This window comes from Cygnus atratus, chromosome 8 (genome assembly GCF_013377495.2).
Source record: "Cygnus atratus isolate AKBS03 ecotype Queensland, Australia chromosome 8, CAtr_DNAZoo_HiC_assembly, whole genome shotgun sequence".
In the NCBI taxonomy this organism is placed as follows: Eukaryota; Metazoa; Chordata; class Aves; order Anseriformes; family Anatidae; genus Cygnus; species Cygnus atratus.
The window spans coordinates 16,557,951-16,575,499 of record NC_066369.1 but is presented as its reverse complement, the minus strand read 5'-3'; the positions used below and the strand labels follow the sequence as shown (position 1 = coordinate 16,575,499).

Here is a 17,549-nt window from a genome sequence, read left to right as displayed (position 1 = left end):
TATGCATGTCATTTGTTCAATAGAAAAACAAAAAAAATCCTCAAAATCTATAGCCCCCTTTTTAACGCAGACTTGCAAGAAAATTAGCAGCATGAGCAGGATAAAGTATGCATCTATGAAGTTGTGTATTGTTGTATCTGTATTATGTATTAAAGCTAGAAAGGGTTTTCAAATGCCTGACCTAAGAACAGTAGGAACACAAACAGTAAGGGATAGGAAACCTTTTCTAATTCTGTTTTTGAATCTTAACACCATTAAAAGTGGATATTTAAGTTCTTAACCCAAACTATTTGGGTAAGGCATTGTATGAGACCTTACATCCTCCCTGCTTGCACAACCAGATACCCTAAGATTTACAGTGAAGCAAGAGAATTACCAGAAACTGATATATGTGTGTGTATATGTATACATATATCAGGAATATATGTATCTACAGAGCAGTGTGAAAGATAAATCCTCAGAACATGATTTGGAAATGTGTAAGTCTCAAAACCTCTTTCTTGCCAGATGAATGATGTAAGGGAGGTTTGGCTTCATACAAAGGCATTTGTCCCATAACTCCCCTAATGACATCTTCTATTTCTTGCATCTTCTAGCAATTACAGCCCTTCAAGGAGTAGTATCTGGTTTTTGGACTGAGGCCTGATTACTTCTTTATTTCTTCAAAATGCAGATGCTTAACATTTTACTGTTGCTTTTATGACATACTTCTACTTGGTCTACCAAATCTGCATTTTTCTCCTCCTCTGTGTGCATGGGGAAGGGGTTAGTATATAGAAATTAAACAAGGGCATGGTCTTCAATGAAGTTTGTTTCTATTTCTTTTCAGCAAAACCTGTAATAAGCCCTCTTGAACTCCGAATGGAAGAATTACGGCATCATTTTAGGATAGAGTATGCTGTAGCAGAAGGTGCAAAAAATGTGATGAAATTACTTGGATCTGGGAAGGTTACCGACAGAAAGGCACTTTCAGAAGTAATTTATGTCATTACAATTTCTGAAAATTTACTTTAAATGTTCTTTCAAGAAAGGAAAAAAAAATTAATTTTTGTATTTTAAAAAGGCACAAGCAAGATTTAATGAATCAAGTCAGAAGTTGGACCTCTTAAAGTACTCACTGGAACAGAGATTGAATGAACTTCCTAAAAACCATCCCAAAAGCGGTATAATCATTGAGGAACTTTCATTGGTCTCTTCACCCACATTAAGTCCCCGTCAAAGCGTAATATCTACTCAGAACCAGTACAGTACCCTGTCCAAACCAGCAGCTTTAACAGGTATGATTTCTGGAGCTTTTTATTTTTCTTAGATGGTTTAAAAGAAGTCTTTAGTGCCAACTTTGATGCCTTTCTGGATGTTCTTCATTGTTCTTTTTCTAGACTAAGGCACTGAGAATTTTCAAGCAGAAAAAAAAATGCAGAAAAGTTTTAGATTTATTTGTTGACTGTTTTTTAATCCTGTTGGAAAAAAGTGAAGTTCTGCCCTTAAGTTAGGTCACTAGGGAATAATACTAGTAGTGTTGACTGTTTTTTTTTTCTTTAGATTATCAAGGACTTTAAAAAGTGGTTAAGTATCATTATCCCCATTTTACAGATGGGGAAACTGTAGTGCAAAAGGGTTAAGTGACTTGTCCCTGGTCACTAGTATGGTACCTAGTATGGCAGGACTGGAAATAGGTACCATATTTCCTTCCACTCCCTGGACCACACTGGCTTCCTAGAAGGTGATTTATGCTACCAGAAACTTAGTATCTCCCTCTTTGGTTTATAAATATAACCAACAAAAGTGCACAGGGCTGTCAACGCCCCTGTTTTGGGGTAGATTTAATTTACTGCAAGGGAACATATTTATAAGATGTAACACAATTTTTCATAGTTGGGTTCACTTGGAATTATTGTCCTTCATTAGAAGTAAACTATTTTAAAAGATGAGACATACTTTAACAAAGCTTTTAAATATTTACCTTCTGATATTCTTAAAGAAAAGCAAATACTTTTGACCACTTTGAGAGTATGTTGGTTTACTAAATTTATTTAATAAGTGTTCACATAGGAATCATTTATACAGGTAATGTTCGTTTTGTGTCCTAAAAAGTTGTATATGCAACTCTTACACTAACTGCCAACAGAGAAAGTTTGCTAAAATCTCTAATTTAAATGTTAATTCTCTTTATACGTGTATAACTGACATCAGAATTTAGTTCTGAAATAAGGTTATATTTTAAAAGAAAAAAGAGGAACTCTTCTGCCAAGCTGCAACAATAATACAGTGGAGGAAGTCTACCTGTCTTACATTTTGGTTCAGTAAGATGAGTAACAGAGGGTAAAAAATACCAGAACCTCAGACAAGAGCCCTTGTGAAGATGCAGATTCCATCTAACAAAAAAAAATTCCCCTCAGATGATCAGTAACCGTGGGCAGGCACAAAATATCATGCCTTTGTTTTAAAACAGCCTTTTTTTCAGTCTTTTCCTGTAATACATAATCATAGTAATAAATAATTCCTCTTTAAAGAGTATCAACTGATACATATTAGGATATATATTAGCACTTTCTAATAGGAAATATCAGAACAGAGCTACATGCTTGTAAAGTTCTTAATGGTTTCACTTTCTTATTAGCTACACAAAGAGCCTTTGTATTGAACTGGATTTAAATGAAGAGTGTCTTTGTATTTTGCGTCTAACATTTTGTGAAAAATAGATCAATGCTACTGTCATACTTTTTAAAATGCACTAACAGGACTTTCTGATATGTATCCACTCCTTTTACAAGATTATGACCTTTCTGCTTATTAAATTCATAGGAAAATAAGCAGAGATTTGGAATGAAGTTTTCTTTTACCTTTTAACCTGTTTTGGGAGCCAATAGCATCTCTTTTGCTATGTTTTTGATTATATTACGTCCTCATAGCATAATATTTAGAGCTGTGGCTTATGATTGTTAGTTCCTTACAAGATGGGATTTCTTCTCGAACTGCTTTGTCAGTGTCTGTTCTGTGGGCTTTAGTGTTGCCAGGCCATTTGTAGGTCAGGTCTGACTTAAGTTTCTGCTACAAAAGAGTACTTCTAAGTTTTGCAGTTACATACATCTACCATAGAAGCTGCATTATCCTAGGAGCTGTGTTTCTAGATGACTATATGATTATGAACTGACTAATTTCACTGCTTTTAATAGTCAACTTTGTTCCTGTTAGTGATGTCGTAGTTGTACAGATGCTATCTTTACAGGATGAGGTAAGCCTACCATTCTTGAAACCATCTGTTATGTTCAGATGCTTCTGTACTGCTGGAGGAAGCTCTTTCAAATTAAAACTGAGCCTCTATACCTCATCTGTTTGAAAAAGTTGAAGAGTAGCTTCCTGTTTCAGCTTTTATAAAGCCAGATTCAGTCATGTTAGAACCATTCAATGATTGGAAATTACATACTAACTCCTATTTGACTTCAGCATCAAGCAGGCAAATTTGATTTATTTGTCTTAAACAAATGCGTAGTCACGGTAGTCAATATGTTCATTTTAATTATCTAAGTGATTTATCCAGTATTACATGGTTATGTAAGGCTCACGGAAAAACTAATACTCTCCCATCAGCAAGGAGACCCATCACTTTAACTTCTCATTTTAAAAAATGACATTACTTACAACTTGAACCCAAGTCAGTTAGATTCTTAAGAGAAAAGTATTTCAGAGGCTAACATTATAGGACAAAAACTTATTTCGTGGCATTGTAGTAAACTGTTGCTCCTTTTAGAAGGTTGACTCCAACATTTTTGACCTTTTTTTTAATGCTTATTTTCAGTAGGTTTGTCTTTCTTGGGTCTATCTCTTGATTTTGTCTGATATTTCTGTTATACCCAGCAGGGGTTAGAATATGAGCTATTGCTATAAAACCAGTCATTAGTCATTCATTTTGCACACTTGAGCACAGTTGGTTTTTTGTTTTTTGTTTTTTTTTTCATGACAAATAATTGTTTGTCCTGTTCTAGGTACCCTGGAAGTTAGGCTAATGGGTTGCCAAGACATTTTAGAAAATGTCCCTGGTCGATCAAAAGCCACCTCAATTACACTACCTGGTTGGAGTCCGAATGAAGCCAGATCATCTTTCATGAGCAGAACCAGTAAAAGTAAAAGTGGGAGTAGTAGAAACCTTCTGAAAACTGACGACTTGTCCAGTTCAGTATACTCTTACTTCTCATATTTTTATGCTTATCTTTTATTTATGCTTTAATGTGCATGCTGTAATCTGTAATTAAAAATACCAAGTTGTTTTGAGACTTTAAACATAGCTGTTTCTTCAGCTGTCATGTTGTGATGGATTACAAAAAAAAAAAAAAAAAAAAAAACAAACAAAAGCCCACACTATTATGCCCGTAAGAACCAATTAAATATGAGAACTTTTTTCTTTTTCTTTTTTTTCTTTTTGACGGAAACCTACTGAAGATTTTTTTGTTTGTAGAAAATCCTCTTATAGTTTTAATCTGAGTTTGTGTACTTTACTTACAGATGAAGTCTGTGCTGTACTGAAGCTGGATAACACTGTGGTTGGTCAAACCAGCTGGAAACCTATTTCCAATCAGTCATGGGATCAGAAATTTACACTGGAACTAGACAGGGTAAAGATGTGGTCTTACTCCATTGACAGCTATAGTTGATTATGTAGATTAGACTCATGTTGCTTTATATCATTTTTTTTCCTGTTGTTGCGATTACGTGCAAATTTCACATGTGCAAGTATTCCTGTGCTTAACAGAAGGAGTTCCCTGGAGATAAGCTGATTTGCTGGGTTGCCATTTTACAAGTTTTACCTCTTCTGGCATGTGAAGAGACATAATATTTTTGTCTAAGACATAACACTTAACATCTTTTTAGTCTGTAATGAAGGTGCTTAAATTTTTATTCAGATCATCAACTTCTCTTTATCAGGAAATTCTCGTATTTGATGGAGTTTAGATATTTTGGGAAAGTTGTATCGTAGAATTTTTAGTATTTATCCATAATACACATGTTCTCATGTGAAACAGATGGATTCCTTTTTCAGGAGTAATAAACACTGTTAGTGAATTTGGTTTCCTACAACTTTAAACTTTATTTGTATGGACTTAAGTATATAGAATGATGCTCTTCTTGACACACCTTTTTAAGAGAATTTCTGTTATGTAGGTTTAATTAAGTATTTTTTTATAGATACCTGATACTCATAGTATCTTAAGGGGATACAAGGACTTTTTTTCTTCAGCATGAGCAAGTGACTCAAAACTGGTTTAGCTTTTCATGTGAATGAGGCGGTGATTGCCACTGGAGGACTTTCCCAGCAAGAGAGGAGGCTATAGATTTTATAGATTTCTGGTTCTTCCTTGCTTTTACCTGTGCAATCATAATTTAGGGAGATGTCATGAATCCCAACAGCAAGATACAGAAGCAGTTCTTGTTAAAGTTTTTGGCCCCTCTTCATGACCACATTAAAAAAAAAAAAATGCATGTGTTTCTACAGATACTGTATAGTCTTACATCATGATGCATAGCCAGATACAAAAGTGTCACTGTACAGCCATGAAATGCAATTTATACTTGTTAATTAAATGGAAAACTAGCAAAGTTGAGCTTTCTAAACACAGTTAAAAATCTCTTCCTGGAGCTTAAGCTAAGATGCATGTAATTAGCACTTTTGTTTGACTGAAAAAGTATGTGTGTTTGTGACTCTCCTTCTATTTTGGGGAGTTTTACACTTACAGTTCTTATTTGGACACTGGATATCACATTTGAACTGAAGCAAAATGTGATTATCCTAGTGAGAGTTTGCTCTGTACAGTTAGTTAGCCTTGACACTCTTTTTTTTTTTAAAGTAAAAGCTTTACATCTTGATCCTTGAGGTATTAGATCTTATGACTGTGGAGAGGTAACTATTGCAGAACAATTACCAAGAAGTAATTTCCTGTGTGTGTTTACTGTCATAGTCACGGGAACTGGAAATCTCAGTTTATTGGCGTGACTGGAGATCTCTGTGTGCAGTGAAGTTTCTGAGGTTGGAAGACTTTCTGGATAACCAACGACATGGCATGTGTCTCTATCTCGAACCCCAGGGCACTCTGTTTGCAGAGGTAAGAACGTTTCATTAGAACACTTGGGCATACTTGTAGCTATTATCTTGCAAAATAGTTTAAGACTTTTTCTTAAACATTTTAAGAACATGTTTTGTTCTGAAACTTAAATTATAATGTGCATTATTTGAACTGCAGGTTACATTTTTTAATCCAGTTATTGAAAGAAGACCAAAACTCCAGAGGCAAAAGAAAATTTTTTCAAAACAGCAAGGTAATTGTTTAATATAAATACATAAAGCTTAAAAGTTGTACATATCTGTGATATTTTTTTAGTGAGACTTAATGTTCGTCTGTGAATAAAACGGCTGATAATCATGTATTTGGTATTGCACTTAGAAATGTTTTGGTTTAGAATTCCTTATTATGCATTAGCATTTAATACTGAATAATTAGGAATTGCTAAGGAATATGACAAATTCAGTTTGTTCTTCATAAACTATAAAATAATGAATATGATTTTTTGTTTTTAATTATAGCTTTTCATAATAAGTAAGGAAATTACTTGCACTCTTTCTTTTTTCACAATATCCACAGGCAAAACATTTCTCAGAGCTCCTCAAATGAATATTAATATAGCCACTTGGGGAAGGCTGGTGAGAAGAGCTATTCCTACAGTGAATCACTCTGGCACCTTCAGCCCTCAAGCACCAGTGCCTGCTACAGTGCCAGTGGTTGATGTACGCATTCCTGAACTAGCGCTGCCAGCCAGGTAGGCATATCTACCATTTTTAAGTACTTTTAGGAGCAAGAGTAATGGTGAAATGTTTATATACTGACATATATAAAATACGTTTATTCTGCGAGACTGAAGACTTTTCATTGTTTTATTTCGGACATCCATTTTATACACATACAACACACACAAGATGTGCTCTAGGAGAAATACAAATAACATGATTTTAAGTTGGTTTTCATATTATTAAAACTTGCCTTGCTGTATACTGAGGAGTTATTTATTTTCTTGCCAGTGACTCTCCTGTAGCTAAATTGGACTTTGAACTTGAGCCTGAGCCTCCACCTGCTCCGCCCCGTGCATCTTCCCTTGGTGAAATATGTGAATCTTCCTCTGAGATGAAGGCTCCTGATATGCCAGCTCAGGTAAGTAAATTTAAGAATTTGGGGCTATATAGTTTAACGAGGTTGTAATATTGGTATCTTTATGATGGACTTATTCCTGTGCACTTCAGCGTTACGCTGCCTGTTGAGACAATTCTGTATGTGTAAGTTATGGATGCCCTGATTACTTGTTTCCATGGTTGGTGTGTTTAATTTCCCATGTCACTGTTTGGTTCCATCGCGAGAAAAAAAAGTATAAAATCCATCAGAGTATTCAGGGAAAAAGTGGTTTTATTAAAAAAGGGCAGAATAATTGGAGAAACAGGTTTCATCATTCTGTTAAAACCTTGCTTATCTATATCATCTTGAGTTATAATGTTTTAGCTTAGATAATTTCTGAGTTAAGAATTTCTGCATCCTTTTACTTTAGCGATCTTTTAAATTTTGACTTATTTTTCCTTCCAGGATGAAGTAACAGCTTTTGATTTTGAAAATGGCAGAAATAATATTGTTCCAAAACTCCAGCCTGAAATAATCTGTGAGCCTGATGTTCCCCATTCAGACATAAAATATACCAACGTCCGAGAGCCTGAAGATAGAAGGTAAAAATGCAATATTTTTAGTGTTGATTATGAATGTTTGTTAAAGTTAACAAACTAGAAGACTTTTTTTTAAACGCTTATTTATTTATTTATACAGAACACAACAAAGATTTCAGTTCAGTCTGAAGGATTTCAGGTGTTGTGCTGTACTGGGTAGAGGACATTTTGGAAAGGTAAATGTCAAAAGGCTATATCAAATGTCAAGGTTATATCAAAAAATAGATATAAGACTTAAATAAATCACCTATCTTCTGTTTTAGGTGCTGCTGGCAGAGTACAAAAACACAAATGAGATGTTCGCTATTAAAGCCTTAAAGAAAGGAGATATTGTCGCTCGTGATGAAGTAGACAGGTCAGTTTGTAAAATTTAATACGTGGATTACCTGAATCAATTGCTTTCTTTCTGCATGCAACACACGTATAAGCCCTACCAAATGGTAGTTAAATTCCATGAAAGAGCAAAACAAGTCATCTTCCTGCACAGTTGGCTGTTACAGACCCTAGCCTTTGTTCTGGGGCAAAGAGAAAGCAGTACTGGTTAATTTAGTGCCCGTCTTACCATGCCTGTATTTTTAATTTTTTCATCCGTTCAGATTCTCTTGTAATCATTACTTCTAATTACTTGTTTTATAGACTTCCATCACACTCCAGGAGGACAGTGACTGTTTTCTTTGCTGGCAGAAACATATGATGGTATTTCTCAACCTGTAATATACCGTCATAACTCTGTCCATCATATTTTGCCTTAAGTCCCATGTATACACCACTATTATGTTTTTAATCTCTTTGCCCAAGAACTACAATCTTACTCTGTCTGGAAGTGAAATGGGAGGTAGAAAACTGTCTAGGTTCAATGCAAGAAGATGCTTTTACAGCTGTTTAATAATTACTGTTTTCATTTGAATTGCAGGAAGACAGATAACTGTATTAAGAATAAGCTACAAATTAACCAACTGGCTTACAGAGAAATAATCGGGAATGATTGTAGACAGATATCTGTAATATCATTACTCTTTTTTTGACTATATATTATACACAGTTAAAATAAAAATGGATTAATGCTAATGCCACATGATACTGATGCGTTCTGATTTGGAAGGAGAACTAGCAGAATTTAGTCTTCGTGGAACACTGGGTTGCCTATTTCATTTGTGAAAGACAAATGCAACTTCTTGAGTATCCTGGCATCAACTTACTATGTGTGGAAGTATTAAAAGTTCTTTCCTAAAAGGAAAAGTATTCTTATCTTCGAGGAATAGAGGAAAAAGCATAAGATCTGTGGTTTGGGATTCAGCTTTAAATTTTACTGATTTTTCTGTTTGCAGCTTGATGTGTGAAAAGCGAATATTTGAAACTGTGAATAGTGTAAGGCATCCCTTCCTGGTGAACCTTTTTGCTTGTTTCCAAACCAAAGATCACGTTTGCTTTGTAATGGAATATGCTGCTGGTGGGGATCTGATGATGCACATTCATACTGATGTCTTCTCTGAACCAAGAGCAGTGTGAGTATCCATCCCTTTTTATGGCATTAATGGAAGGGCATTTTGTTCTGTTTCAGTGAACAAGAACTGAAATATTCATCACCACACACCTCTGTGTTATGTCACTTCGGAAAATACTGTTCAGTTTTTAAAAGGGCAAAGATTCTAACTGATTTTATTAGAAAAATACATATACAGGTTTAGTACCTGAATCTAAGTTGAATGCAAAAATGGTATACAGACATTTAATGTTTATAATATTTTTTTGGGTAAAGATTATATTACAAATTCAAAATCATAATTAAAATAACAGGCAAGGCCAAAAAAAGGAGTAAGACAAATTAGAAATTCTTCAGTGGCATGGCAGCGAACACTACAGGAAAACTTACCTTCCAGCTTGAAAGCTGCAAGTTTAAACGCTTTTGATATTTGACTTTAAAATCCTGACCATCTATAAAGCTAATGTAGTGGGTAGTATTAGTGGTAGGGGGACAGTTGAACCAGATGATCTTGGAGGTCTTCTCCAACCTTAATGATTCTAATCTGTAGCTGAAAAGGCAAAAAGTATAATCTTCAGAGGACGGCTAATAAAAGATAAATTACGATGAGCTTTGCATTCTGAAAAGCAGGACTAGAATCCATTAAAACTTTACATTTCAACTTTTTCAACAGATTCTATGCTGCGTGCGTTGTTCTTGGACTTCAGTATTTACACGAGCACAAAATAGTATATAGGTAAGTAGTGATTGATGCATTTCAGAGGAGTTTCAGCTATTCTGAATAGTACTGAAAAAATTTTCTCGAATATTCATTTAGAGATTTGAAGTTGGATAACTTATTGCTGGACACAGAAGGCTTTGTGAAAATTGCTGACTTTGGTCTTTGCAAAGAAGGTAATGGCTCTTAAATTTCTTTCTTTATTCCTAGGAAAGTTCTGTCATCTCACTTGCTCTTGACTGTTCCGTGAGATTTGTGAACTGCCAAATGTATATAGAAGGAAAAATACATCTCTGATTGTACACATGGGGAGATGGAAGGAAGTCCTTAGTGGGGAAAATACCAAGAACATCTGAGCATAGCCTTTTTTTTAATCTCAGTTGTGAGGAACACCTATTCTGACTCTTAAATAATTTTCTTCATTCTAAAGCTAAGTTGACAATGAAATCAATCCACACCTCAACTTTTACAGTGGTTTGTTTTTCTTTACTCTCAAATAGTTGCATATAAGTATATAGAAATGACAGGCTAAATATACTATAGCTAAAAATGAGAAATTTATCCCAAAAGGGAAGCTTAGATGCTAGAAAGTAACTCTCAAGCATCCAGCTACTGGCAACTACCTTTCAAATAAGACAAAAGATTTTTCTGTATTGAGGAAAGTGCCTTTGTCAAACCCCATTGGAGGATATGGGGAGGGAAGATCTGACAAGGTATATTTCCTTCTCCAATTTGTATAGCCTGTCTCCCAAATATTTCTCTTTTAGTTAGCCTAAGAGGGAGAGGAATTCTGTAAATTTGGTAGGTGGTCAAACATGATTATTGCTTTTAACAGCTTAGGGCAAGTTGTGTGACTTCAGCTACAAATTCCACAAATGATGAAAGGAAACGAGGACCAAGAAAGCTCTTTAGTTTACTGACTGCTACTATAAATGGTTTTCTTAAGCGCTCCATAGCACCTCCACGCACATAGTGGCACATCAGTGCTTGTGGTGCTGTTTCTAACTATGCCTTTCTTGCACAGGGTTTATTTTGCTCCAGGTCATTTCACTGCACTCTGTGTTTTACTTTACTGTGGGTAGCCTTGCCATTGCAGAAGGATCTGCAATAGGCATGTTTGACTGAACTAGGGTACCACGTTTTCCTGTACAAGCTAATAAAAACATTGCATAAGATTGCTTGTATCTTTCCAAGCAATGATAACTGGGTGACAAAAGTAATTGGAGGCTTGATTTGGCTCATTGTATAGGGACAGAGAAGCTTATATTGAAGCACACTTGGAACAAGGGCATGAGAGAGAAGAGTTGGGGGAAATGTTTTATATACCTCGTTTAGACTGAGGTAACTGAGACAGACCATGGAACCTCAGTATCACTTTGCTGAAGTTGTGTTAGGTTTTACTTGCTGAAGGAATAGTTTGTGGACTTGCAGAAAATACTGCTTGCTTTTCATTAATTGTAACCTTTCAGGAATGGGATTTGGAGACAGAACAAGCACATTCTGTGGCACACCAGAATTTCTTGCTCCAGAAGTGCTGACAGAAACTTCCTATACAAGAGCTGTAGACTGGTGGGGTCTTGGTGTACTTATCTATGAGATGCTAGTGGGTGAGGTAAGTTCTAGTAAAGATACAACACAGTCATAAGACAAATATATGTTAAAATATTACAAAACTATCATCCTGTCAACATTTAATATGCCCCTATATACCATAGTTATATCAATATACAATATGCGTAGGCATACCTAGTTTTACTGTGAGCATTTTAATTTCATAAAGTAGGAATAAATGCTGAGCAGCTCTTTATAGCATCATAGTAGCTAGTATCAGATAGATATCGATTAGTCATGTCGGGGGCGTGAGTTACCAGCTGCTGTGGAAGCGAATGAGTCATAGTTGGTCCAAGACTTAACCTCTAGATTTTTTTGTTTTGCTTCTAATTACATCATTATGCCTTAAAATCAAATGATGGTAATAGTATATTAATGCCAGTGACTCTAAACAAGAAAATAGCACATCTGGATTGGGGGAGCTCAGCTTCCAGCATGCAGGGCACAGCAATCCTAACTTTGATTTCAGTTTCCTTGTCTGTTATTGTCAAATTTGGATGCACACAGCTTATAGCAGGCTTCTGCTTTCAAATGTTCTAGGGGAGAAAACCAACTCCTTAACTCGTGCAGCTTGAATGCACGTAAACCTTAATTCATAGAACTGGATAGTAGTGAAAGATTACGCCAAATGCAAAGTTACTTATGATTGGAATTGCACATGCGCTAAAACAGAATGCCCCAGTTCTGTGTAAATGGGATGGTAAATAACTACTCAGTTGTTTACTATTAATGCATACATAGCCTGGCCTCCTGGTCTTGTTTTCTAGAGTATCTCCATGATATCTCCATTTTCATCTTGTTGATGATAACAAAGATGGTAACCCCTTTCAGGTTTAAGGGGGGGAAAAAAGAAAAAGAGTGTGGGCTGCATCTTTCAAGCCACCTTATAGTAGTTTCTGTTCTTAAGCTAGATGCTACATGCTATAGAGGTATTACAAAAATAAAGTCTTCCACTTGTTACTTGTCTCAAAGAAGAGCTAATAGAGGCCTTCCACATTTCCTGTATATCTCGTGTCAGAGTTCAAAAAGATACTACTTCTAGGTTTTACTGCTTTTAAAAGTACACTTTAAAGCATACTCCTTTAATTAAAAAAAGAAGGGGGGAGGGTAATGACTTTGCTCTCTTCCTTATGGAAACGGACTGTATATTTCTGGGACAAAGGAAAGTTTAATTTTAGGGAGTCTAACTCCAAGTTGTCAGCTGAATATCTTGTTTTAAATTATAAATGATTTTTAAGCCTGTTTAATAGTTGTGGGGTTTTTATTACTTACGTTATAGTCTCCTTTCCCTGGAGATGATGAAGAAGAGGTGTTTGACAGTATTGTAAATGATGAAGTACGATATCCACGCTTTCTGTCCACAGAAGCCATCTCTATAATGAGACGGGTAAGAAAGTAATAAAAAACATTACAGTATTCCCCTCTTACCCTGTTTTGTCTCCTACCTTAAGAAAATTAATCACTCTTATAGAGAACAAAGTACTCTTAAGAACCTATATGCGACAATCTTTTCTACAATTAAATTTCAGGCTTGCTTCATTTATGCTGTGCCATGCTGCCTATCATCATTTTTTTTTGCCTTAAACGTAATGTCAGTGCCATTTCACTTACTTATTCAGGAGCAAGTTTTTCTTTTTGAAATGTGAAATGCTAACATCTGTTTTCTCCCTGAACTAAGTTTCAACATCATCTCTAACTAGAGAAGTTCCAGTTTCATTTTCTAGCATTTTCTAGCAGAACACTGCTGCATTGACTTGCTTGGTAGATTAACGTAGTCACATGAACATTTTAATTTAAAGACTTTCTAACTAACTCTTTTTGGTTTCATTCCAACTGGGGTAGGGAACTCTATACACGTGGCATCTACAGCTCTGTTCTTGGCAAAGATAGGCTGATTTTGATTTTTATTAGTGCTATTCCTTATTGTAACGTCTCTACTAGCTTCAGACATCATCTTTAGAAGTCTCAGAGGCTTATCTCAGTTGATGGAAAGGCATTTCCTGGGGAGGGTTTCAAGTCTTGGGAAGCAGTCTCTTTGCTTAAGCCACTGAATATTGTCGGTCTAGCACCCAGTTCAGCAACGTGAAGCAGCATTAAAGTTAAAGCATGTCACAGTAACTACTGTTACTTATTATTAAAGTTAGAGCATAAACATAGCTCAAAATGAGTGCTTCCTTTCAGATTGTTTTTCTAGAGTAAGGAAAAAGAATACAGCTTTAAGGCAGTACTGGAAAAAGGTAGTTTTATCTTGAAGTGCCTCTATCTACATTGGCATGTGGAGAGAATACTGCTACACTGCACCCAGAATGCGCACACAGTGAACGTTGTGTTTACAGTTTACTAGTTTTATCTCTGTGTACTGTTCCCATCTGAGCCAATCCTATACTCTCAAATAGTGGGCTTTCATGGGGCCCTTTGCCTACAATTTCACGTTACTTTGATTCCATTGTGGAAAAAGACCACAGTGATGAGGTAGCCTCAAGTAGAGGCTACCTAGAAAACTGCTGTATCTGGCTGGGTGTGTAAAGCAGTATCCACCCCTCTCCTGGTAAATCAACTGCTATGAAATAGCTGGACACAGCAGACAACAGCCTAGTCTCTCTTTTGAGCCAAGCAAGCTGAAATACTAGCTTATATAGATTCTATGTCCTCTCCAGCAGAAATCAGATTTAGTATCTCTGTGCTGAACGCTAGTCCCACAGATTACCTCAGGTACTAAGATGCAGTACATATTTGCAGAGTAAGACAGGTGAATCTGCTCAGTACATGTTCAGAGCTAGGCTGCTTGTGGAATCTTGCTGTGAGATCCAGGTGTCTTTAAAAGAGCACTGCTGGCTCTGTCTACAGCTTTGTCCTCACCTTTCTTTTGAGGACCAAGAGTTTTTCATAGGTCAGGCAGTATGAACGTCACTGTCCGTCCAGTCTTGGTATCGACTCTTACACAGTAGCATTACCCATGAATTTTCACACTAAAATATCGCATGTTTTGTCAGCTGCTACGAAGAAATCCAGAACGGCGTCTTGGAGCTGGAGAGAAAGATGCTGAGGATGTGAAAAAGCATCACTTCTTCCGGGTGAGTACAAGCTAGTGTTAGTTCTGAGGACATTAGCGAGTAGAGATGGGAAACTAAACATCAGTTGGTTTATTTTACAGTTAATAGATTGGAATGCTTTACTGGCCAAGAAAGTGAAGCCCCCTTTTGTACCCACCATTAGAGGACGAGAAGATGTTAGTAATTTCGATGACGAATTTACCTCTGAAGCACCTATCCTCACTCCACCTCGGGAACCAAGGATACTTTCTGAAGAAGAGCAGGAAATGTTCAGAGATTTTGATTACATTGCTGATTGGTGTTAACTTCTAGACACTGTGAAATCCTAGCTGACTGGCTCACAAGAATGCCTCTCTCAGAAGAATACCAACCCTTCAATTGCTCTCTGTGCCACCTGTAGCTTTTTTTTTAAATCACATGAAGACCCTTTTAAGTACTGTTCTAACACTCTTGTGAAGAGTGGCCTCTTTGTATATTGTTTTTTATCTGAGCACTGGAAAGCAGGTCTATGGAGTTCTTAAGCTGAGTGGGTGAATCCAGGCCCTATTGAGCTTCCCACACATGGGCACACTTGGATCTGTACTTTCTCTCACTCTTCTGTGGCAGATTACATTGCTTTTTAAGTATCTGCCTTAAGTGGGAAAAGCAGACTTTGAGCTAGGTAATCACTTAACTCTACTCAGCCACATGAAATAGAAGTTTGGGATACTGATGACACTCGCACAGAACATGGTTCTATCTGGAGAAGGCAAACGATTTCAGTTAAATATCTTGTGCAGTCTATAAAACTACACATTTCTATGTACACTTTCCTCTTGTGTTCTTAAAATAACGGTATTGAGAACAGCTATGCCTTGTTTTATAAATTTTCTATGGTATTTATTAGGAAAAATGTTAAATGCCTTGCCTCTGAGATAACAACAGTGTAAGTGCTTCCATTAAAAAGAAAAATTGAGGAAAAACCCAGGAAGTTTACCAAAGCCACTTGCCAAACAGTTCTGCCTTCAAGCTTTTTAAGCATGGCTTAAAGCCCTGGTTGAAATGAAGAATGTAACAAGGATGTTGCTCAGTCTAACTACAAAGAGCAAAGCATATGCATTTCCCAAGCCCATCCACTTCTATATTCAAACTTACGCCTTTTCCACTCCTGCAGTGGACAGATAAGTTAACCATTCTGTATTTAACCACCTAGATCATCCTGTATCTGCTGTACAAATCATATCACCTTTAGAAAACATAAGGATTTTCAATGTATACATGCTGTGAACATGTATATTTGGAAGTTGTAATGTATTCTTATGTCCAGGCAAGTAATTTAATTATACCACTTCATTAATTTTGCACAGTGGCCATGTGAACAACATCGAACTCGAGTGAAAAAAATATTCGTATACCTTTAGGCCACTGAACTCCAGAACGTAGATTGGCAGTTACCAAGGGTAAAAGCAATATGTTGTAACAGAATGTATAAATATTTTTGATAAAAACTGTATATTTTATAAACTTCCTAACACTAAAGCTGTACCTCAAAAGTTGGAAAACAATTTAGACCGGACACTGTGTGTACTTGGAAACCAAGATCTGTTTTTGGCACCTGGTGTTCTGCAGGCAAATATGAGTTCTTAGAAAATAAATTTTTCCATGCTGTCCTTAGCTCTCACACCATTCAGAGTTTGTGTATTCAATCTCACAGGTGCATCCTAGCCAGGAATTTGCTGTTGGTCAGCTAAGACAGTGAGAATCAGCACTCGAATTCAAAATCCCTAATTCTATTCATTCAAAGGAAAAATGGAAACCACTTGAGTGTGCAACACTAAGGTGGTTGTTTAAAATCATGATGCTGGACAGACCTGCAGGGTCAGGCAGAAGAATGGCTTAAGGAAAAAAGGGGTAGTGGTTCTAAATCAGGCTTGCCCCACCCTAGGAAGCAGGAAGGCATCTTCACCAGCTCTACAAATCATGTCAGGAAGAAGGCGTGAACTTTTCAGCATTACTTCTTTCCAAATTCTAATAAATAAGAAACAAGTTATGTTCCTATATCAAGTGGAAACTAAATGCTAAATACTTTTGAGGTACAGTCAGCTTACCCCTTTTTGGTTCCCAAATATATATATGAGCATCTAACAGGGTGCTTAACACTTATGAAAGTATCCTGAAAAATACCTTTTTGTAACTACATCTTGTACAGAAATCTTTTTTTTTAAATCTAAGTAAATCACTAAAAAAAAATTAGATGGCAGGGTATGTTCACCCAGTTAAGCTGAAAGAAAGCACTAATTTTATCTCTGTAGTTTTTTAAATATTTTTAGGCAGATTAAGATTTTAAACCCTAGATTGTAAATATATTTTGCTATACTTTATCTGTATGTGGCTGCTCAAGCACTTTGTAAGGAAACTAGGATATTTTAGAATGGTACACTATGCATTAAAATGAAATGTGCCTTTAACAATGTCATTTTAAGTGTTTTGCAGTCATTAATATCACAAATTAAAGTTTTAAATAGAGTAATTTGTAAATTGTGTCCCAAACATGATTTTGCTGTTTCTTGAAGTGACAAGTCATGTTTTTTTTCTACAGGTAACTTCAGAAAAGAACTTGCACTCAGGAAGGGACTTACAGAAAACTAGTCTCTTAGGGCTAGTTCATTGTACTCTGCCTCCCCCCCCCCCCCCCACACACACACACACTTCACACACTTTTTTTTTTTCAGTCTGAGTAAGTGACCAGCTCTGAACATACCTTCTTTCAAACTGAAGGAAAGTCGTCTTCTCTTGTTTGGGTGAACAGTCCTGAGAAGAGCAGGAAAAGATCCCATACATTAGGTTGGCCAGCTTGGCTTGACCTTCTTCCCTCACAAGCTTCCTTGGAGGACAGTGGGAAACAACCCTCCCTCCCGGGTATTTCTTCATTATTTTTCCCCCCATTAC

At 36.3% G+C, this 17,549-nt stretch overlaps 1 protein-coding gene and 1 long non-coding RNA gene across 5 annotated transcripts in view; one reads left to right on the top strand and one right to left on the bottom strand.

Annotated features, from left to right (window-relative positions):
• Positions 1-17,126, top strand: part of PKN2 (protein kinase N2) — a 54,210-nt gene extending 37,084 nt beyond the window's left edge. For all 4 annotated transcript variants that reach the window (XM_035537285.2, XM_050712178.1, XM_035537287.2 and 1 more), the window contains 18 exons: positions 830-975; positions 1,064-1,277; positions 3,987-4,172; positions 4,504-4,613; positions 5,955-6,098; positions 6,237-6,312; positions 6,636-6,810; positions 7,070-7,199; positions 7,623-7,759; positions 7,857-7,932; positions 8,020-8,111; positions 9,085-9,261; positions 9,913-9,975; positions 10,057-10,133; positions 11,427-11,569; positions 12,848-12,955; positions 14,562-14,642; positions 14,723-17,126. In XM_035537285.2, the coding sequence (XP_035393178.1) occupies positions 830-975; positions 1,064-1,277; positions 3,987-4,172; positions 4,504-4,613; positions 5,955-6,098; positions 6,237-6,312; positions 6,636-6,810; positions 7,070-7,199; positions 7,623-7,759; positions 7,857-7,932; positions 8,020-8,111; positions 9,085-9,261; positions 9,913-9,975; positions 10,057-10,133; positions 11,427-11,569; positions 12,848-12,955; positions 14,562-14,642; positions 14,723-14,926 (2,339 nt within the window). In that variant the 3' untranslated portion in view covers positions 14,927-17,126. The remainder of the gene's footprint in view (positions 1-829; positions 976-1,063; positions 1,278-3,986; positions 4,173-4,503; positions 4,614-5,954; positions 6,099-6,236; positions 6,313-6,635; positions 6,811-7,069; positions 7,200-7,622; positions 7,760-7,856; positions 7,933-8,019; positions 8,112-9,084; positions 9,262-9,912; positions 9,976-10,056; positions 10,134-11,426; positions 11,570-12,847; positions 12,956-14,561; positions 14,643-14,722) is intronic.
• Positions 9,639-17,423, bottom strand: LOC118243322 (uncharacterized). Its single transcript, XR_004777251.1, has 5 exons — positions 17,362-17,423; positions 14,824-14,870; positions 14,428-14,595; positions 12,841-12,941; positions 9,639-9,789 (listed from the first exon to the last, which is right to left on the bottom strand). It is a non-coding gene; the product is annotated as an uncharacterized LOC118243322 (long non-coding RNA).
• Between the last annotated feature and the right edge of the window lie 126 nt (positions 17,424-17,549).